The sequence below is a fragment of the Pseudophryne corroboree genome, chromosome 3, assembly GCF_028390025.1.
Source record: "Pseudophryne corroboree isolate aPseCor3 chromosome 3, aPseCor3.hap2, whole genome shotgun sequence".
Classification (NCBI taxonomy): domain Eukaryota; kingdom Metazoa; phylum Chordata; class Amphibia; order Anura; family Myobatrachidae; genus Pseudophryne; species Pseudophryne corroboree.
The window spans coordinates 341,217,976-341,241,228 of record NC_086446.1 but is presented as its reverse complement, the minus strand read 5'-3'; the positions used below and the strand labels follow the sequence as shown (position 1 = coordinate 341,241,228).

Genomic DNA, 23,253 nt, shown 5'->3' with positions numbered 1-23,253 from the left:
CTCTGTCTGGATGTGTTTTAGTATGAGCCTTTATCATGAGGCCTTACTGTAGACTAATCACATGGCCCTATGTGGGCACTGCTATTATGTAGTGTTAGGACCGCTGATATTGGAGAAGCCTTGGTGAGGCTCAGCAGCTAAACACGTCTTTGCAAACACGTGTGACCAATTCTCTGAAATTCTATTACCAGATGGCTCAGGTATGGTTACAGGTAATTTCTTAGTGTGCGAGGGGGATACCGGGGGGGAAGGGGGGGGGGGAAGCACCACCCCTCTCTGTCTGCTGACTCCTGTACTGGATCTGATAAGCCCTAGGTGGAATGTTGCATGTAAGGGTTAATAGGGTAACCTATCCCTGGTATAGGAGCTGCCATTATCCGCTCAGCTATATTGGAAAATGTCTGTGCAAAAGTAGCCCATGAGGGTTCAACCTGAACCTGTGCCTTCCTCGGATTATTCAAGAGGCTTTGGTGAAAGCTAAAACAATTTGCACATAATCCCTTTTGAACCAGATCCTGATAGGTTAACCCAGCTTTGCAAGACAAACATGACATGAGTGTTGGTGCTGCTGTGGAGAGTGTATCCTCCTCACCCTTGCCTCTCTTAGACATGATAAATAAATCACATACCTTTACAGTGTTAACTACACAAATTGTGACTGCAATAACTTTCAAATTTGTTAAAGAGACAAACAATCCGTGCTTTGCACCAGCATTGAAGATCGGAATACACAGAAACTGACAGAAAATAGTAAGGTCAGCAATCACACTAGCAATCAGTCACAGGTTATACATTAGTATAATAAGCAATATGAGCATATAATCAATTACAGATAAATTTCAAGTATGTAGGAGAAACATATTACTGCATTACCTTTATATAGGAGTTTAAACGTATTCAGTCGCACAGCAAAAGAAAACAGCAGCAATAGGTTACAGACTCATATGCATCAGGCACTTATCCAACTATTCATACCAAAGGTAGATAGAGACTTAGGGGGTCGCTCCGACCCGTTTGCATGCAGCGGTTCTTCGCTTTGGTGCGAACGGGTCAGAAATGCGCATGCGCGGCGGGTGCATTGTGCACGCGCGGCGCCGCCGGGCAACGCCGCCGCCAGCGACAAATGTGATCGCAGCGGCAATCACAAGAAGATGGACAGGCGGGAGGCGTTCCGGGGCGGATACTCACCGTTTCCAGCTGTTTTTGGGGAGTGGTAAGAAGAACGCAGGCGTGTCCAGGCGAACGGAGGGTGGATGTCTGACGTCAGGACCGGGACCTTCAATGCTGGATCTGTCGCACTGGGTAAGTAGCTGCAGCGCTACTCTTGTTTTGAGTGAAACTTTTTTTAGCATAGCAGGGCTGCACAAGTGTTCGCAGCCCTGCTATGCTAAAATACACTCCCCCATAAGCAGCGTCTAGTTGATCGCACGAGCAGCAAAAAGTTGCTACGTGCGATCAACTCGGAATGACCCCCTTAGTGTTGTATCACCCAGCTCAGGAGAGTGGGATACAGGGAGACTTTACCCTGCTTCTAGGATCAATCAATATGTTAGTGAACGCTAAGTGGATCCAGATGCTATTAGTGTACACAATAGCCCTGTGAACCTACAGTGAACAGACGCCCAAGTGAACACCGACGTACCAGTCATACAGTTGCCTATGCTGCGACTGGGTCCTTTTAGATACACAGCATCTCAGACGGAAGCGAGAACTCAGATCATGGCAGGAAACTCTGAGGAAACTGGTCATGAACCAGGGGGAGGAGCGACCAAGGGAGCATCTTACTCCCCACTGCTGACATCAACCCTAGGGATCGTGGCCTCATTTTACCCCTGGAGCCTATGATCCCTGAGGCCTAACACTGGTGCACCTGAGGTGGCAGCCGCGTCAGTGACTGTTCGGCAGTCTCCATCCCGAAACAGTGCAGCTGTGTTTCGCGTTTCCCGTACTAAGTGGAACCGATGCCTTACCTTCTCCCTGTGCTCCGGCCACAGCCTGGTAACATCTGCTGGACTTGCTAGTACATCCTACACAGACACCCGCCGAAACAGCACTGTACACGTGGGTAAGCGTTGTCGCGACCCGGCGCTTTTTAGAAAGATCGCTCAAAAAATATAGTAAGACTACAAAAGGAGATTTATGGTAGACTTACCATGGTTAAATCTCTTTCTGCGAGGTATACTGGATTCCACAGGGAATACATTGGGGTGTAGAGTTGTATCTTGATGCGAGGCACCAACAGGCTAAAGCTTTGACTGTTCCCAGGATGCATTGCACCGCCTCCTCTATAATCCCGCCTCCATGCACTGGAGCCCAGTTTCGTTAAACAGTCCAATGCAGTAGCAGGTAAAAGAGACGGTAGATGTTAGTCACATAGAACCACATTCTCACGGCAGGAGAAGGGACCAGCGGCTAATGCCATACAAACCCAAAGAAGCTAAGTGCATCAGGGTGGGCGCCCTGTGGAATCAAGTGTACCTCGCAGAAAGAGATTTTCACAGGCCAGCCACGTTTATGAAAAACAAAAGGTACAAACAGGGTATCTGACCTCGTGATAGAGGAAGTCCTCGCCACGTAGATACGGAGAGCCCGTACCACATCCAAAGACCGTTCTTTGGAAGACAAACCAGAAGAGATAAAAGCCGGAACCACAATCTCTTGGTTAAGATGGAAAGCAGATACCATTTTAGGTAGCTAACCGGGGCGAGTTCGAGGAACTGCCCGGTCACGGTGAAAAATCAAACAGGGTGAACGACAGGACAAAGCGCCTAAGTCCGACACCCTCCTAGCAGAGGCAATAGCCAGCAGAAACACAACCTTAAGCAAAAGGCATTTAAGGTCCACAAACTCAAGAGCTTCAAATGGAGACTCTTGTAGGGCATTCAAGACAACAGACAGATCCCATAGAGCCACAGGAGGGACATAGGGAGGCTGAATCCGTAAAACACCCTTAGTGAAAGTATGATTTGTCCTCCAAAGAGCGGTATTTGGATGCAGTAAGGGCTCTCCGTATTTATGTGGAGAGGACTGCCTCTATCACGAGGTCAGATACCCTTTTTGTACGTTTTGGTTTTCACAAACGTGGCTCGCCTGCGAATAAGCAAACCTTGGCCAGATGGATTAGAATGGTGATTGCACAAGCCTATGTGCAGGCTGGGCTTCCAGCTCCTGCTGCTATCAAAGCCCATTCTACTCGGTCTGTTGGACCTTCTTGGACGGCCCGCCGAGGCGCATCCGCTGTACAATTGTGCAAGGCGGCTACGTGGTCCTCAGTGAACACATTCATTAGGTTCTATGCCTTTGATACTTCAGCCTCCCAGCATGCTTCCATTGGACGCCGGGTTCTTATGCCTGCTACAGCACGTCCCCTCCCATGAGGAACTGCTTTAGGACATCCCTTGATGTTTCCCTGTGGAAACCAATGTACCCCGCTGCAGAAAAGGAGGTTTATGGTAGACTTACCATGGTTAAATCTCTTTCTGCGAGGTACATTGGTTCCACAGGGCACCCACCCTGATGCACCTAGCTTCTATGGGTTTGTATGTTGAGGACTCTGGGAATGAACACTGCCGATATTGCTAGCAGATGGTGTTCCGCCCAACAAAGGATTTTTGATACTTCCAGCATTGCCATACGGCTTCGAGTGCCGCTTTGATGATTTATGTACGCCACCGTGGTGGCGTTGTCTGATTGTACTTGAATGGGCCTGTTCTGTACTAGAGGCAGGGCCAGTGTCAACGCATTGAACACCGCCCGCAATTCCAGAATGTTTATCGGGAAGAGAGATTCCTCCCTGGTCCACCAACCCTGGAGAGAGTGTTGCTCCAACACCGCGCCCCAACCCCGCAGACTGGCATCCATTGTCAGGAGGACCCAGGTGGAGATCCAGAAGGGACGGCCCCTGCTCAACTGCTGGTCCTGTAGCCACCAGCTCAGTGACAGACGAACCTCCATCATTTGAGACCTGATCCGATGAGGCAGACCGTCACACTTGGAAAGGATTAACCTCTGCAGAGGGCGGGAATAAAATTGAGCGTACTCTACCATGTCGAAAGCTGACACCATGAGGCCTATTACTTGTATCGCCGAGTGTATCGACACTCTTGGGCGAGAGAGGAAATATCTGATCCTGTCCTGAAGTTTCAGGACTTTCTCTGGAGACAAAAACAATCATTGGCCTTGTGTGTCCAACAGTGCCCCCAGGTGCACCATGCTCTGAGCATGGACCAGCGAGGACTTTTTCTAGTTGATGAGCCACCCGTGGGCTTGTAGGAATTGGATTGTCAGTTCCAGATGAATGAAGAGAACCTCTTGGGAGTTCAGCAAGTCGTCTATATATGGCAGGATCCTGATTACCTGACGGTGGAGAAAGGCCGTTATTACGGCTATGACCTTGGTGAATATCCGAGGGGCCGTGGTCAATCCAAAAGGCAAGGCCCGGAATTGATAATGTAGGTAGCCAATAGTAAACCGCAGATATTGCTGATGTGACATGGCAATAGGTATGTGCAGGTAAGCATACTGTATGTTCAGGGATACCATATAGTCTTCGGGTTCCATGGCCAGTACAACGGAGCGCAGAGTTTCCATACAGAATTTGGATACTCTCACAAACTTGTTCAATGATTTGAGGTTGAGTATAGGCCGGAAGAACCCATTTGGCTTAGGAACTAGACACAGGGTCGAATAGTATTACCTGCCTCTCTGAGACAGAGGTACCGGCACTACCATTCCTGTGTCCAGGAGGGATTGTATAACAAAGTGTAGAGCTTGCGCTTTTAACGGATCCGAAGGGATAACCGTTGTGCAGAACTGGCGAGGGGGACGTCTCTTGAAAGAGATTGCATTCCCATGAGAGACAACTTCCCGCACCCAGGCGTCCGAAGTGGTCTTTAACCAGGCCTGGGTGAACTGCAGAAGTCGGCTTCCCACCCTGGCGTTATGCAGCAGGCTTGTCTTGTTTAGACGGGTGGCCCAGGATTGTTTAGATTTGGGCTTAGTGGTTTTGGAAGCACGAGCCTGTTTCGGGTACGCCTGACCTTTTGCTTTCCGTGGAGGTCAAAAGGAACGAAAAGTGGTACTCTTAGCCTTCGGAGCAGAAGGATTAGAACTTGGGAGAAACACAGTCTTGGCAGTCGCCAAGTCAGTCACAATCTTGTTCAGATCCTCCCCAAAAAGGATGTCTCCCTTGAAAGGGAGCACCTCCAAGGTCTTTTTGGAGTCCAGGTACACCTTCCAGGACCTCAACCACAGAATTCGGCGAGCCAAGATAGACATAGTAAGGAGGCTGTAGTAATATAAGACGCATATTATCTGGCAGTGTCAGAAAAATTCTGAGGCAGCTCATCCTCAATTGCCTGGACCCATGCTTCAATTCCCTTCGCAGCCCAGGAGGCTGCCATAGTGGGTCTATGTACAGCACTGGTAAAAGGTAAATAGACTTCAGGTAACCCTCCACATGCTTATCCGTCGGTTACTTCAGTGAGGTGACAGGCAGAGTAGATGACACCACAAGACGTGCGACATGAGAGTCCACAGGCAGTGGAGTTTCCCACTTGTTACTCAACTCCGCAGGATTAGGATAATGAGCTAGCATCTTTTTAAACAGGGAAAATGTATTTCCTGGAGATGACCAGGATTCCTGACGTATGACAATTAAATGGTCAGAATGTGGTAAGACTACTTTAGTAACCTTCTGACGTTTGAACTTATCAGGTTTCTTAGATGCAGTAGTAGGCTCGAACTCATCATCTATTTGAAGAATCAGCTTAATAGCCTCCACTAGGTCAGGAACATCAACCTGGGTTGTAGATTCCTCATCAGAAGCAACTGTATCAGTGTCTGACGGATCAGTGTATTCCCCATCTTCATTGGAAGAATTATCCGAAATATTAGTGGATTGTGAGGAAGAAATGGCCCGCTTAGATGACCCTTGACCCCAAATGGGCGTGGGGTAGACTTGTGTCTAACCAAAGACTGATTTAACTGTTGTAACTGGGTAAACAGGGTGTCCGCCCAGGGCGGATTAACTGCAGGGACAATATATACCCCTTATACCTCTTTCACACTGCCAATGCCGGATCCCACCCGGAAATTGGAAACGGGTCCTTCCCAGGTGGGATCCGGCATTGGCAGCTGCTGCAGGCTTCCCCCCGACCTGGCAATATGCCGGGCGGGTTGCCATAGCAGCGGGGGGCGGAGCCGGCGGCAGGGGCGGAGATCATCTCCGCGCCGCCTCTCCCTGCTGTAATAAACGGGTCCAGGGACGCATCGACCCAGGAGCCCGTTTACGCAGCCACTTACCCGGTATTCAACCCGGGTATAACACTGTTTTATTCCCGGGTTGAATTGCCGGGTCAGACGACCCGCGATTTCGGCTATGCCCCTTTCACACCGCACACCGACCTGTGTCGACCCGGCAATATGCCGGGTCGATATCAGATTATTTGTGCGGTGTGAAAGGGGTATAAGAGGTATATTTAAAAAATTTTGATTTTCATCGGTTACAAATCAATTAAAATCGATCTAAAATGATGTTGTGTTTCCAGGATAGAGCCAAAACACACATTTAGTAACATTTAAAAATAAGTATAAAAAAATAGGATTTTACTTACCGGTAAATCTATTTCTCGTAGTCCGTAGAGGATGCTGGGACTCCGTAAGGACCATGGGGAATAGACGGGCTCCGCAGGAGATAGGGCACTTTAAGAAAGCTTTGGATTCTGGGTGTGCACTGGCTCCTCCCTCTATGCCCCTCCTCCAGACCTCAGTTAGGGAAACTGTGCCCAGAGGAGATGGACAGTACGAGGAAGGATTTTTGTAAATCTAAGGGCAAGATTCATACCAGCCACACCAATCACACCGTATAACTTGTGATAAACTACCCAGTTAACAGTATGAACAACAACATAGCCTCGGTCCAACCGATAAAACTATAACATAACCCTTACGTAAGCAATAAGCAGAAGTCCGTACTTGGGACGGGCGCCCAGCGTCCTCTACGGACTACGAGAAATAGATTTACCGGTAAGTAAAATCCTATTTTCTATAATGTCCTAGAGGATGCTGGGACTCCGTAAGGACCATGGGGATTATACCAAAGCTCCCAAACGGGCGGGAGAGTGCGGATGACTCTGCAGCACCGATTGAGCAAACAGGAGGTCCTCCTCAGCCAGGGTATCAAACTTATAGAACTTTGCAAAGGTGTTTGACCCCGACCAAGTAGCTGCTCGGCACAACTGTAATGCCGAGACCCCTCGGGCAGCCGCCCAAGAAGAGCCCACCTTCCTAGTGGAACGGGCCTTAACCGATTTAGGCAATGGCAATCCTGCCGTAGAATGCGCCTGCTGAATCGTGTTACAGATCCAGCGAGCAATAGTCTGCTTTGAAGCAGGAGCGCCAACCTTGTTGGCCGCATACAGAACAAACAGAGTCTCAGTCTTCCTGATCCTAGCTGTTCTGGTCACATAAATCTTCAAAGCCCTGACCACATCCAGGGACTCGGAATCCTCCAAGTCCCGTGAAGCCACAGGCACGACAATAGGTTGGTTCATATGAAAAGATGAGACCACTTTTGGCAGAAATTGAGGACGAGTCCTCAACTCCGCCCTATCCACGTGAAAAACCAGGTATGGGCTTTTATGTGATAAAGCCGCCAATTCTGAAACACGCCTTGCCGAAGCTAATGCCAACAACATGACCACTTTCCAAGTGAGGTATTTCAACTCCACTGTTTTGAGTGGTTCAAACCAAGGGGACTTGAGGAAACGTAATACCACGTTAAGATCCTAAGGCGCCACCGGAGGCACAAAAGGAGGCTGAATATGCAGCACCCCCTTAACAAAAGTCTGTACTTCAGGAAGAGAGGCCAATTCTCTTTGAAAGAAAATAGATAAGGCCGAAATTTGGACCTTTATGGACCCTAGTTTAAGGCCCAAATCCACTCCTGTTTGAAGGAAGTGAAGTAGACGGCCCTAATGGAACTCCTCCGTAGGAGCAGCTCTGGCCTCACAACAAGAAACATATTTTCGCCATATACGGTGATAATGTTTCGATGTCACGTCCTTCCTAGCCTTGATCAGGGTAGGAATGACCTCTTCCGGAATCCCTTTTTCCGCTAGGATCCGGCGTTCAACCGCCAAGCAGATCCTGCCTTAGAGGAAGAGGCCACGGATCTTCTGTGAGCAACTCTTGCAGCTCCGGATACCAAGTCCTCCGTGGCCAATCTGGAACAATGAGGATTGTTCTGACCCTGCTTATTCTTATTATTCTCAACACCTTGGGTATGAGAGGTAGAGGAGGAAACACATAGACCGATCTGAACACCCAAGGTGTCACCAGAGCGTCTACCGCTACCGCCTGAGGGTCTCTTGACCTGGCGCAATACCGCTTTAGCTTTTTGTTGAGACAGGATGCCATCATGTCTATCTGAGGCAGTCCCCACCGACCCGTGATCTGTGCAAAGACTTCTTGATGAAGTCCCCACTCTCCCGGATGCAGGTCGTGCCTGCTGAGGAAGTCCGCCTCTCAGTTGTCCACCCCCGGGATGAACACTGCTGATAGTGCGCTTACATGGCCTTCCGCCCAGTGTAGAATCCTGGTCGCTTCTGCCATGGCCACTCTGCTCCTTGTTCCGCCTTGGCGGTTTACATGAGCCACTGCCGTGACATTGTCTGACTGAATCAGAACCGGTTTGTCCCGAAGCAATTCCTCCGCCTGACGTAGGGCGTTGTATATGTCCCTCAACTCCAGGACGTTGATGTGGAGACAAGTCTCTAGATTTGACCAGAGACCTTGGAAATTTCTTCCTAGCGTGACCGCTCCCCAGCCTCGGAGGCTTGCGTCCGTGGTCACCAGGACCCAGTCCTGAATGCCGAACCTGCGACCCTCTAGTAGGTGAGCACTGTGCAGCCACCACAGGAGAGATACCCTGGTCCTGGGAGACAGGGTTATCCTTTGATGCATTTGTAAATGGGACCCGGACCACTTGTCCAATAGGTCCCATTGAAAGGTCCTCGCATGGAACCTGCCAAAGGGGATGGCCTCGTATGAAGCCACCATCTTCCCCAGAACCCGTGTGCAATGATGCACTGAAACCTTTTTTGGCTTCAATAGGTTCCTGACCAGGGCTATGAGCTCCTGAACCTTTTCCATCGGAAGAAAAACCCTCTTCTGGTCTGTGTCTAGAATCAGGCCCAAAAAAGTCAGACGCGTTGCAGGGACTAGCTGGGACTTCGGTATATTGAGAATCCAGCCGTGCATTTGCAACGTCTTCATGGACAGAGACACGCTGTCCAGCAACTTCTCCCGAGATCTCGCCTTTATGAGGAGATCGTCCAAGTATGGGATAATTGTGACACCCTGCTTGCGCAGGAGCACCATCATTTCCGCCATTACCTTGGTGAAAATTCTCGGGGCCGTGGAAAGCCCAAACGGCAACGTCTGAAATTGGTAGTGACAGTCCTGTACTGCAAATCTCGGGAACGCCTGGTGAGGGGGGAAAATCGGAACATGAAGGTATGCATCCTTTATGTCCAGGGACACCCTCCAATCCCCCCCGTTCAGGCTGGTGATGACCGCCCTGAGTGATTCCATTTTGAACTTGAATCTCTTCAAGTACAGGTTCAGGGATTTTAGATTTAAAATGGGTCTGACCGAACCGTCCGGTTTCGGGACCACAAACAGGGTTGAGTAATATCCCTCTCCTTGTTGGAGATGAGGAACTTTGACTATCACCTGTTGAATATACAATTTTTGGATTGCAGCTAACACTAGCTCCCTCTCTGACGGGGTAGTCGGCAGAGCCGATTTGAAAAACCGGCGAGGAGGCATGTCTTCGAATTCCAGTCTGTATCCCTGAGAAACAATCTCTAATGCCCAGGGATCCACCTGCGAGTGAACCCAGACGTGGCTGAAAAATCGAAGACGTGCCCCCACTTGATCTGCCTCCCCCCGGGAAGCCCCAGCGTCATGCGGTGTACTTTGCAGATGCAGGGGAGGACTTCTGCTCCTGGGGACTAGCTGCGTGCAGCTTTTTTCCCTTGCCTTTACCTCTGGCAAAAAAGGACGATCCCCGTACCTTCTTGTTCTTATTGGAACGAAAGGACTGCATCTGATAATGGGGTACCTTCTTAGCATGTTGCGGGGGAACATAAGGCAAAAAATTCCATTTACCGGCCGTAGCAGTAGAGACAAGGTCCGAGAGGCCGTCTCCAAACAACTCCTCCCCCTTGTAAGGCAATGACTCCATATGCCACTTTGAGTCGGCGTCTCCCGTCCACTGTCGGGTCCACAAGAGTCACCTAGCAGAAATAGACATAGCGTTTATTCTGGAGCTTAGTAAACAAATGTCTCTTTGAGCATCTCTCATATACAAGGCAGCATCTCTGATATGCTCTATGGTCATTAAAATGGCATCCCCATCTAAGGTGTCAAGCTCCGTAGATAAGGAATCTGCCCATGCCACGACAGCACTACAAACCCAGGCCGACGCCATAGCCGGTCTAACAATAGTACCTGAATGTGTGTAAATGTGCTTCATGGTAATTTCCTGCTTGCGATCAGCAGGATCCTTGAGGGAAGCTGTATCCTGAGAAGGTAGTGCCACCTTCTTGGATAAGCGTGTCAGCGCCTTGTCTACTTTAGGCGAAGATTCCCATCGTATCCTATCCTTTTGTGGAAAGGGATACGCCATAAGCATCCTTTTGGGAACTTGTAGTCTCCAATCTGGAGATTCCCAAGCCTTTTCGCACAATTCGCTTAGCTCAAATGAGGACGGAAAAGTGACCTCAGGCTTTTTCCCTTTATACATGTGTACCCTCGTGTCGGGGACAGGGGGTTCCTCAGTGATATGCAAAACCTCTTTAATGGCAATAATCATGTAATGAATACCTTTTGCCACCTTCGGCTGTAATTTTGCATCTTCATAGTCGACACTAGTCAGTATCTGTGTCGGTATCTGTGTCATCGACCTGGGATATGGTGCGCTTTTGAGACCCCGAAGGTCCTGGCGCTACAGGGACAAGCATGGTCTGGCTACCTGACTGATCCCTAGCTTCAGCCTTGTCTAACCTTTTATGGAGTAAATTTACATTTGCATTTAAGACATTCAGCATATCCACCCAGTCCGGTGTCGGCGTTGCCGGCGGCGACCTGACATTCAAGCACTCCCCCTCCACATTAAGTGAGCCTTCCTCGTCAAACATGTCGACACACGCGTACCGACACACTTCACCCACACAGGGAAACTCTTTTCTGAAGACAGTATCCCCTTTAAGGCCCTTTGGAGAGACAGAGAGAGAGTATGCCAGCACACACCCCAGCGCTATACCCCTGGAAAGAAACACAGAATGCTTTTCCCCAGTAGCGCTGTGTAGTAATAAAACGCCAATTATGTGCCCCCCCCCCTCTCCTTCAAAACCCCCTTTCACCGTGTGTAAAGCAAGGGAGAGTCCGGGGAGCTTCCTCTCAGCGGTGCTGTGGAGAGAAAATGGCGCTGGTGAGTGCTGAGGGAGAAGCCCCGCCCCCTCGGCGGCGGGCTTCTGTCCCGTTCAGTTATTAAACAAATGGCGGGGGCTCTTTTATATACATGTACAGTGCCCACCTGTACATGTATATAGTCTTTTGCCATAAGAGAGGTGTTTATATTGCTGCCCAGGGCGCCCCCCCTGCGCCCTGCACCCTTACAGTGACCGGAGTGTGTGAGGTGTGTGGAGCAATGACGCACAGCAGCAATGCTGTGCGTTACCTCAGTGAAGCTCTGAAGGCTTCTGCCGCCTGAGACGTCTACTGACTTCTTTTCTTCTGGCTCTGTGAGGAGAACGGCGGCGCGGCTCTGGGAGTGAACGCCCAGGACGAACCTGTGTTCACCCCCTCTGGAACTAATGGTGTCCAGTAGCCGAGGAAGCAGAGCCTATCATTTAAGTAGGTCTGCCCCTCTCTCCTCAGTCCCTCGATGCAGGGAGCCTGTTGCCAGCAGTGCTCCCTGTAAAAAATAGAGAAAAAATCCAAACAAAAATGCTTTCTAGGCAGAGAACTCAGGGGAGCTCCCTGCAGTGCACCCATTTCCCTCTGGGCACAGTATAAAAACTGAGGTCTGGAGGAGGGGCATAGAGGGAGGAGCCAGTGCACACCCAGAATCCAAAGCTTTCTTAAAGTGCCCTATCTCCTGCGGAGCCCGTCTATTCCCCATGGTCCTTACGGAGTCCCAGCATCCTCTAGGACGTCAGAGAAAAAAAATATCATCTGTTAGTTTTAGTACATGTGTGTTCTAACCCCTGAAATTCAATATCTATTTAGATCGCTTTTCAAAGATCAAAAAACTAAATAACATTGATTGAGATTGTCCTTTAGTAAATACCCCCATCAGCATCACATGTATTAAGGAAGCTGGGAAGCAGTGTAACATCATCTTGCTGAGCTCCCTGTATCCCAGAGCTGGCTGCACAGTGCACACACTGCCTGCTGCTGTCTTTCAGGATCCCTGAGCCAGTGAAATTTTATGAGGGTGAAGTTAGCTTCTTATTCAGCCAGCTTCTTATTCACTTCTTATTCAGCTCCAGCTTCTTATTCAGAAAATTTTATATTAAGACCCTTAAATAAAGCTAGATCACTAAGTTAACACTGTATAAACAAATTTTTGTGTCCCTTACACCAAACAAACAGGATTTGGCCATGAAAATGGGTGTCAAAGCGGGCACAGGCACCAGATTTTGTCATTTTGAATAAGAAGCTGTAGTTCTGGAAGGGTTAAACAGTGTTGGTCAACAGGTTTAGTACCTGAAATCTGTTGACCAACGTTGTTTAACCCTTGCAAATACTTGTTGGTCAAGGCAAATTGTAAGTGGGTGATATGTAAGTCCAAAACTACACAAAATCTGCTAGAAGCGCCTAATCGGATAGTTTTTAAAGCAACATCACGAGCGCTGCCAAAAAAGCATTGTGTATATGCTTAATTGATTACTGAGAACATGGGGAGAAGAATTGGCTGCGCTTGTAATGTGGCCAAAAAAAAAACCAACCTGGTTAATGGAGAGCTGACAAACACAAAAATGATAATAAAAATTGTTTATTTAAAATATAAATATACCAATGAAATTAGCACAATATCCTGAAATATTGATTATATAGGTGTACTCTGAGCTGACCCTAAATATCAAACAACAAGTAGCAGCATTGATACAATTATTAGATGATTATGAGAGAAAGTTATAACAATAATGTAACAAACATGTGGCTTCTCACTGAGATCAATCATTCACAGAATTCATGAGATTAATATTATCTAGGAGTACAGAGGCAGCATGTACTCCGAGAAATAGGAGAGTCCCAACAGCAAATGGTTTAGCTTGAGGAAAAATGATTAGCTTATCTCTTAAGGGCTATTTGTACCGGGCGTCCCCGGTAAGATCCAGTAATGCCCTTTTGATGGATAAATGATTCTAGCAGACTGCCCTAATGGGAGCTATTCCCGTATGCTGGGAAATAGCTCTGCTTTAACCGGCTTTATTTCCAGGGATCTCCCGTGAGCTGGTAGAAATCCTTTAAAGTGCCCACTTACGTGCAGTTAGGAGTAACAGGTCCCTTGCCGTTAATTGCTTAATTAGCAGAGCAGAAAGTACTTGCCGTGCAGCGAAGTTTTTCCAGAATGGGCAGGTGTGAAGAGATGAATGAGCACACTGGAGCTGAAGTGTCCGTGCTCGGCAACCGCCGCTGGCAGCAGGGGAAAGCCGCTCAGTGAGAAGCGCTGATCGGAGCCGTCCGTAGTGGATGCTTGAAATGCCGGAGTTCAATGGGTCAGCAATCAGAGGGATGGTGGGAGGAGCCTATGTAAGTGACTACCCTGTGTGGGTTTCAAGTGTCAAATCTGTTGACCAACGCTGTTTAACCCTTGCAGAACTACAGCTTCTTATTCAAAATGATGAAATCTGGTGCCTGTGCCCACTTTACCACCATTTTCATGCCCAAATGCTTTCTGTTTAAGGGATAATGTCAGGACACCATTTTTTTGTGTATTCAAAGTGTTAACTTAGTAATCTATCCTTACTTAATTGTTTTAATATAAAAAAATGTGAATAAGAAGCTCGAGCCACATAAGAAGTGAATAAGAAATGAATAAGAAGCTGGCTGTATAAGAAGCTAACTTCAGCCTCGTTTAAGGAAGCTGGGAGGCAGCATAACATCATCTTGCTGAGCTCCCTGTATCCCAGAAGCTGGCTGCACACTTGCACACACTGCCTGCTGCTGTCTTTCTTTCAGTATCCCTGAGCCAGTGATTCAGAGGAACTGATGTCATTGTGTCACGGGGTACCCAGACTGAATGAAGAGGAGGGCTATGGGAAGAGGAGGAGGGAGCATGGTGATACAGCAGGACAATACCAGCCAGACCTTACCATAACAAGCGAGATGGACCAGTACGAATAGACAGCACAGCTTCCTGGGTACTGGTGGAAGTGGAGAGAGTGCATTGCATGCAGGGTGCATAACACATATCCCCCTGCATCCTCCACGTCTCTTCTCAAGTCTACACCAGGCCCCCGGCTTTTACATTTGCAATAAGGTAGCACAGAGGAACTGACCCCCCGGATATGTTGCGTTCTCAAGTGTATGCTATGAAGTTGTTGTGAGCACTCGCATCAGCTGTTCCCAAGACGCCTAAGCATTACTGTCCTTAACTTCCTGCTACAGTGGACATCCCTTCTTTGTGGGATACGTCCAGAGGAACCCTGCCATCCTCACAGGGCGCCGAGTGCAGAGGGATCCACGCCACTTGGCTCCTCCCACTGCACCTGGCAATGGACTCGGTGTTTGGTGATGACATCAGCATCATTGCACAGGAGACATTGGCACAAGAGGAGGAGGAAGAGGAGGAGGAGGAGGACTGGGTGGACAGTCCCAACACTGACCAGTCGGGAGACATGTGCTCAGCCTCACACTTTGCCTTGATAACAGCGTATGGTGACATCAAGGAGCGTCTGAGTGCCCTGGAGAGAGAGAACGCAACACTGCGCAGGAAACTCAAAGTCTATGAGATCAAGGTGAGCACCTGTCACATATCCAGAGACCACTAACACGCACACAGAGGGATATAGAGACAGGAGACAACACATGAAGACAAGAGTAGCTATGGCAGAATTAATAGTTCCCAACCGATGACAACAGTCATGTAATAAGTTCAATTGAAAAACGGAGTAGTTCTGGGTTGCAGGGCCGTGTAATATACACCAGGCAGTTGTAGGATTAGGAGAGAAAAACATGATGATTTTTATAGCTGTAGTAAAGAAACATGGTAAACACAGAACAAACATAAAATCAAGTGGTATATAACCGGATCATAAATACAAAATAACTAACTGGATGGATAATGTTTGCTGATAGAGAAAATGCAGCAATATGGTTATTTTACAGGGACTGATACAGAACTGTAGAGAGAAGGGTCATGTGCATCAGTTATTTTGTGGAGAGATGTCATGAGATTGTCCAAAGAAAGATTCAAGACCGTTATACAGTGTGTCTAAAGAATGTAATAATTGCACAGTACATCTTTGAGAGAAACAGGACTAGAGACATGTAATAATATAATACAGAAACGATAAAGATGTTCAAAATATAAGATGGTTTAAGTAGCAAAGCACCGCAATGAAATTATGATGTGGATGTAGAAAGGATATGGTTATTTATTGAACATATATTAGAGGTGGATAAGTTAAAGCGTCGTGCAGATAAGTAGTGAGACAAATGCAATATATCAGTGATAGATACATGACAGTTATTGCATGAGAGGACAAGTAAAAGAGCAGTTATTGCTAAATGACAGTTATAAGATGATGCTTCATGAAATAGAGCACAGGTAGATACAATTCAGTGAGAAGTTGAAGGATCAAGTAATAGAGCAATGGCAAATACAGGTGAGTCATAGTGTGAATGGTCTTGTAATATAAAACTGTCAGTTACCGGTCAGTGATAGTATGTAGGGTCATGTTATAGAGCACTATCCTAGGATGTATGGTTATGTAATAGTAAACTGGCAGATGCAAGTCAGTGAAAGGATGAAAGGTCATGTAATAGAGCACTGGTGAATACAGGTCAGCAATAGGATGATTTCAAGCTCTCAACAAGTAGGGCCCTCACTGCCTTATGTCCGGTGAGGTGAGGCAGAGCCTTTCCTGTCATACTAACGGATACGCTGGAGTTTTGACCATATAAAGTATATGAAAAATACAAAGACTGTATTAGAAATATCTTCTTTGTATTAATCTAATCAATTTTATAGTCAATACTCTGGAGTGAAAAGTCTATGGCAGCGGAGGCAGTGCCTATCTTTTTTGCACATCTCTGATTAAAACGCCACATTTCCTGCAGTTTATACTGCTGCACCTTTGTATAATGTCCACATGAACCCTTTGACTTATATATTGTGTGTAAATCTGGCTATGATACTAGCCAGTTCCTCCTGAGCCATGTACCGCACATCCCTGCTTATGTCTCTTGTCTGCCCCCTCTATGTCTACCCCACTTACGTCTGTCTTATGCTGCAGTTTTATGTAACTAAGTGCAATTCTGCCAAGTCCAATGTCTACATTCAGAATCTGTATTTTGTACAATTTGTTATTGTAACAATGCAGTTTCTGTCTCTAAAGGCCCAAACACAATTGTCCCCCTTACTGAGCAATGTTGCTCATTTTCTCGGCAAGTGTGTATGGCGCCAGTGACGATCAATGTGCGGCCACCGGGTTGGCAACGATCGTCGCTGTCGGCAGTGTATGCATGCTCTATCTGGACAGTCGTCCAGGAGCTGCATGCACGGCCGGTGGCTGCGTGACGTCACTGAGGAGCGATATGAGCGGTCATATCACTCATTGCGTATTCCGACCGCCCAGCAAACATTAAATGACGTCGCTCACAGAACGACATCATTTAGTGTGTATGGACCTTAACACCGGTCTTGTTTCTAGAGTATTATTCATTTGTATTCATTTATTTATGTATTGGCTGTGATACAAGGAATTTGTGGTGCTATACAAATGTATACAAATAGTGATGAGGGTGCTAATAGATACATGCAGGAATGGACTGAAGGGTCATGTAATGGAACACTGGTAGATACAGGTTAGTTATAAGATGTAGGGTTATGTAATCTATCTATGGTAAATACAGGTCACAGATAGGATGTATAAAGGACAGTTACTTATTGCACATACAGTAGAAGTGGTTAGGTATTAGTGAAGGGGTTATGTAGGCGAGTAGTGATAGAAATGCAGTAGATCAGTGATAGATACATGGTAGTTATAGGATGAAATGTAATAGAGCAGTTATTATAACTAAATAACTGTTATAAGATGAGACTTCATGTAATATAACACTTGTTGATAGAAGTCAGTGATGGTGAAGGGTCATGTAATAGAACTGAATACTGAAGGGTATTGTAACAGAGCCCTGGTACTGTAGATGCAGGTTATACCCCTTTTCCACTAGCTCCTTAAAACACGGGTAAATGTGCGGGGGCGCGCATTTACCGTGTTTTTTCCTAGTAGAAAAGGGTCTCCCTGCAAATACCTGGATCAAGTGATACGGGAATCCTACCCGGGTAGCTAGCCGGGTTGAACACGTGTTCAACCCGGTAAGCTGTCTAGTGTGAACGGTCGTCGTGTCGAGGCGACACAGCTCCCGTTCACAGTATATAGGGAGGGCGGCGCTGGGAGATCATGTGATCTCCCAGCGCCACCCCTGCCGCATCACTAGCAGCGTCACCAACCCAGCAATATGCCAGGTTGGTGAGCGCTGTCTGAAAGGGGGCTGTAGCACGGGTCACAGCCGTGTCAGGCGACACGGCTGCAACCTGTGCTATAGTGGAAAAGGGGTATTAGTGATAGGATGAAGGCTTATGTAATAGCACAGTGGTAAATACAGGTAATAGATATGATGAAGGGTCATGTACTACAGCACTGGTAAATAAAGATTAGTCATAAGATGAAGGGTCATTAAATAGAGCACTAGTAGATACCAGACTAGAACAGTGGGCCATATAATAAAGAAGAGGCAGATAGAGGTCAGTGATAGAATGAAGGGCCGAGGTATGGTGCAGTAGCATTAGACATCATTGCTAGATAAGTAATGTAATAGAGTACTGTTAGATAGAATTGAGCGATAGGATGAAGGGTAATAAAATAAAATAACTGTGGTCATGTAATAGAGTAGTGGTAAATACAGTTCAGTGATAGGATGAGTAATAGAGAAGTGGCAGATACCGGCCAGTTAGAGGATAGAGGGGCGTGTTATGGTGCGGTAAAGTGCAAAGATCATTGCTAGAATTGCGGGTAATGTAACAGAGCACTGTTAAGTAAAGGCCAGTGATATGATGACGGGTCATGTGCTATAGCACTGGTAAATACAGATTAGTTATAGGATGAAGGATCATGTAATGGAGCACTGGTAAATAAAGGTCAGTGATGGTATGAGGGGTCATGTAATAAGGAAGTGGCATATACAGGTCGTCAGTGATAGGATGAAGGGCCATGTTACAGTGCAGTAGTATGTGAAGATCATTGCTAGGATGAAAGGTAATATAACATCAATGTTAGTTAGAGGTCTGTGATAGGATGAAGGGTAATGTAAAAGAGCACTGGTAGATATAAAGAAATGATAGAACGAATGGTTGCATTATAGAACACTATAGGATGAAGGGTAATGTAAAAGAGCACTGGTAGATATAAAGAAATGATAGAAAGAATGGTTGCATTATAGAACACTAGTGGATATAAGACCGTGATAGAACAGAGGTTCATGCAAGAGCAGTAGTGAGTACAGGTCAGTGGTAAGATGAAGTGTCTTGTTACGGAGAAGGAGTATGTATAGATCATTGATGGAATGAAGGGTTATGTAGTAAAGTAGCTGTAAATACAGGTCACTGATAGGTTGGAGAGTCTTGTAACAGAGGGCTTGTAGATAGTGGTCAGTGACAGAATGAATGGTCAGGTAATACAGCGCTGGTAGATACTAATCAGTGTTAGGATGACTGGTGATGTAGTACAACACTGGTATGTACAGGTTAGTAATAGGACAAAGGGTTATGTAATAGAGTAATGTTATATACAGGTTGGTGATAGAATGATGGGTCATCTAATAAAGCACTGGTAAATACAGAACAGAAATAGGCTGAAGGATCATGTAATTGAGCACTTGTAGATACAGCTCAGTGATTGCATGTAGAGTCTTGTTATGCGAGCAGGAGTAATCAGATGACATATCGGGGGTCATTCCGAGTTGTTCGCACGTAGCAACTTTTTGCTGCTCGTGCGATCAACTAGACGCCGCCTATGGGGGAGTGTATTTTAGCATAGCAGGGCTGCGATCGCTTGTGCAGCCCTTCTATGCTAAAAAAGTTTTGTGCAGAACAAGACTAGCCCTGCAGTTACTTACCCTGTGCGATGGTTCCAGTGATGAAGGTCCCGTAATTGACGTCAGAAGTCCACCCTCCAATTGTCTGGACACGCCTGCGTTCGGATCTCCACCCCTGGAAAATGTTGAGTATCCGCCCTGGAACGCCTCCCCGCTGTCAATCTTCTTGCGATCGCGCTAGCAGTCACTTTCTTCTGGTCGTTGCCCAGCGACAGCTGTCGCTGGTCAAGACGCTCGTGCGCATTGCGGGCGCCGCACATGCGCATTTCCACCCCATTCGCACCGCAGCGTGCAAACGGGTTGGAATGACCCCCATAATGCAATAGAACACTGATAAATACAGGTTAGTGATAGACAGTGGCGGAACATTTTTTCTTTGTGCCCCGAGGTAAGATCGCTCCCAGTTTCTCAGGGGCAGATGTATTAAGCCCGGAAAAGTGATAAAGCAGGGATAAATGTAAGGTGATAACGCACCAGCCAATCATTACGGGTTTGAAAAATGACAGTTAGATGTTGATTGGCTGGTGTGTTATCACCTTCAACTTTATCACTTCTCCAGGCTTAATACATCTGCCCATCAGTGCTGGGTAGTAGTAGGTCAACCTCCATTTCTCTTGCCAGCACTGCTTCAGAGACAGTAGTAAAGCTAGAGTGTTTACTTAAAAACTATATAGTTATAAGTAGAGATGTGTGGGTTCAGATTTACTTAGTTCTTAACGCCAAATTAGTGCAAGTTCGGATTTATCCAAATTTGCTTATTGGCTATTCAAAACACATGACAGCCATAAGATGCCCTTTTGAGATCCGAGTAAATCTGAACCTGCACATCTCTATTTATGTAACAGACAGGTTGAGGGTAGAGTAGGGCACGGTATCCAAAGTACCAGAGGCCTTGGAAGCAGCAGCAATGCACAGATATGGTAATGCAGCAGGAGCATGGGATCACTTGCGACGACCATCAACCGGCTGAGTGAGAGTCGCACAAGCCGGCCACTGCAGCTCCTTTCAAGATGCCAGGATATCTCCAGCTTCTGAAGGAGATCTTGGCCTTGGCACTCCCCTTTTATGGGAAACAGCTGCCATCATATTTCTATTTGTTAACAATGAAATATTTAATTAGTGCACACTAGTTATATAATATGAAGCATAATATTAATTGCAAAGTCCATGACTCACAGAGTCAGAGTTCCAGGCTTAAAATATTATGGGGGGTATTCAATTAGCCACGAATTTGTGGCAATTTTTTGTGCGATACTCGGACGAAAATTTTCTTCGGAAATGGCTTTTCGCGGGTACGTGTGCTTCCGTTTTTCTGCCTATTCAATTCCAAATGGGTTTCACGTGAAAACTCTTGCAGTGAAAAGTGTAGGTGAAAAGGGGGAAATCAGCCTGTACCCCAAAAAATGCTAAACTAACATAGGATAACAGAAGAGAAGTGTATTAGAGGTTGCATTAAAGAGTTTTGGGGGACTTAAATTGTGTGAAATGGCTGTTAACTTGCATTCCACCATTTTTTTAAATGCATATATTTTGTACAAAATAAATGTTCTCATTAAATTTGGGGTACATGAAAATGGGTACAAGTATACATTTGGGTCATTTTAGGGTACTTTAAAAAAAAAAAAGTGGAAACAGACTGATTACTCCCACCTGCAAGCCTAAAAACACCTATACCACTTATAAAGCACCCCAATATACCTGTCCCAAACTTTGAACTCCGATTTCCATCACTTTGTACTTTTTCACCCCAAAAAATTACATGTCATTATTGGCCAATTAGAAATAATTAAAAACTTCAATGTGCCTAATTAGTCATTAAGGGAGGAGTCCCAGGGGTTCTGTACCATGGGGGTCATTCCGAGTTGATTGCTCGCTGGCTAGTTTTAGCAGCCGTGCAAACGCTATGCCGCCGCCCACTGGGGAGTGTATTTTATCTTAGCAGAAGTGCAAACGCATGTGCAGCCGAGCTCTGCAAAAACAGTTTGTGCAGTTTCTGAGTAACTCTGAACCTACTCAGCGCTTGCGATCACTTCAGCCTATTCGTGTCCGGATTTGACGTCATACACCCGCCCTGCGAACGCCCAGCCACACCTGTGTATTTTCAGACACGCCTGCGTTTTTGCAAACCCTCCCTGAAAACGGTCAGTTGACACCCAGAAACGCCCCCTTTCTGTCAATCTTCTTGCGGTCGTCAGTGCGACTGAAATCTTCGGTAGAACCTGTGCACAACCACAACGGGCTTTGTACCCGTACGTTGCGCGTGCGCATTGCGGGGCATATGCATCCGCAGAAATGCCGTTTTTTAGCCTGATCGCTACGCTGCGAACAACGGCAGCTAGCGATCAACTTGGAATGACCCCCCATATCCAAACATTTTTACCTTAAAATAAGGAGTTTTCACAACTTTTCACCTGCTCAGAGTAGGTGAAGTCAAATTTGCGAAAAAATTATCACCGATAAATTTTCCCGGTTAAATGAAACGTACGTAATCGTGATTCGCGGGAAAAGTCAGTTTTTTCACGCAAAAAGTCAGTTGTCGCAGCTAATTGAATACCCCCTAAAGGTATATTTTTATGTAAGGGTAAACAGCCCTATTGCTGGCAACAGATACCGTTGGCGGTAAGAATCTCTGGTGATAACGTCCCATACAAAGCAGATCATGTGGTACCCTATTAAAAAGAATATCCTTTCTCTGTGGGTTCAGTCGCACAGTGTAAATCTTCAGTCCTCATTCTGTGTATAATTTTGAAGGTACAAAATTTGTTTTGACTGTGCGTACTACCCATTATCCATACGTGTTGTTATTATTATGGCATCATACAGCAAGAATCCTTCCAACCATTATTTGTAATCTGTTGATAAATATAACCTAATTTGTATTCCTAAATTTGGGTTCGGTACGAAATCTTGACAGCGGCATCCTGAAGGATCATGGTAAGTATTGTAACCCTACCCCTAACAAACCCCTCCCACTGACTAACCCTAACTATCCCCTACTGCAGCCTAACCCTAACCCTCTCCCTAGTGCCTAACCTTAACCCCAATATTTATCTTCGGGATTCTGACCACAGAGATTCCGCTGTCGGTATTCTGACTGTCCGATCCTGTCTGCCGGGATACTGACCGTATCCCCTGAATTTATATTACATAGATATATTACTAGACTTATGGTTAGTATTGTTTTATTGCTTAAAGTGAGCACTTGCACTTGCCTTATTTATAGGTGAATGCAATACTGATGTATACTGATTTGTGTGATTTTTTTTTCTCGTTCTGTGCATGCAGTCTCACTGCACACACCAAGTTTGATGACCGACCACTGTAGCAGTGAGGATGGAGACACAGAGTGATTGACAGTGAGCGTTTGTGGGAGGTAATGGGTGGGTTGGCGAGGGGCGCGTCTGTGTATGTGACTGTGTCTTCATACACAGTGGTAAAGGCTTCAGTGTCTTAGTTCCGACGGACAGTCTGAGGGTTGCTCAGTAGATTAATGGTGCAATCAGTGGTGCGTCTTTGCATGTAAGCAGCGGATTAATGGCTCAGCCACTGGGGTGTCTCTGTAGAAATCCCCATACCAGAATGCAGTGGCAACAGGATGTGTGTGAACCACTGAATAAGGACCATAGACTTTCACAGCAGTGATAGGACAGTTCCAGTATATCATATTATTAGAATATCAAACATGGATAGAGGGGAATCCATACGATTTACCGATGGCCAGGATCCTTGCCACCAGTATGCCGGCAGCGGGGCGAGTGCTAGAAAGCGCCTTGCGGGTTCGCTGCACTCGCCACACTGCAGGCATGGTGGCTCGCTGCGCTTCCAACATACTGAAATACCTTTGGTGATTCTTTGCTG

General features: G+C 46.6%; 1 protein-coding gene across 1 annotated transcript in view; it reads left to right on the top strand.

The window, feature by feature from the left end:
- The first annotated feature begins 14,308 nt into the window (after positions 1–14,308).
- TBKBP1 (TBK1 binding protein 1) overlaps positions 14,309–23,253 on the top strand; it is an 80,334-nt gene continuing 71,389 nt past the window's right edge. The window contains exon 1 of the mRNA XM_063959649.1: positions 14,309–15,035. Coding sequence (XP_063815719.1) covers positions 14,793–15,035 — 243 coding nt within the window. The 5' untranslated portion in view covers positions 14,309–14,792. The remainder of the gene's footprint in view (positions 15,036–23,253) is intronic.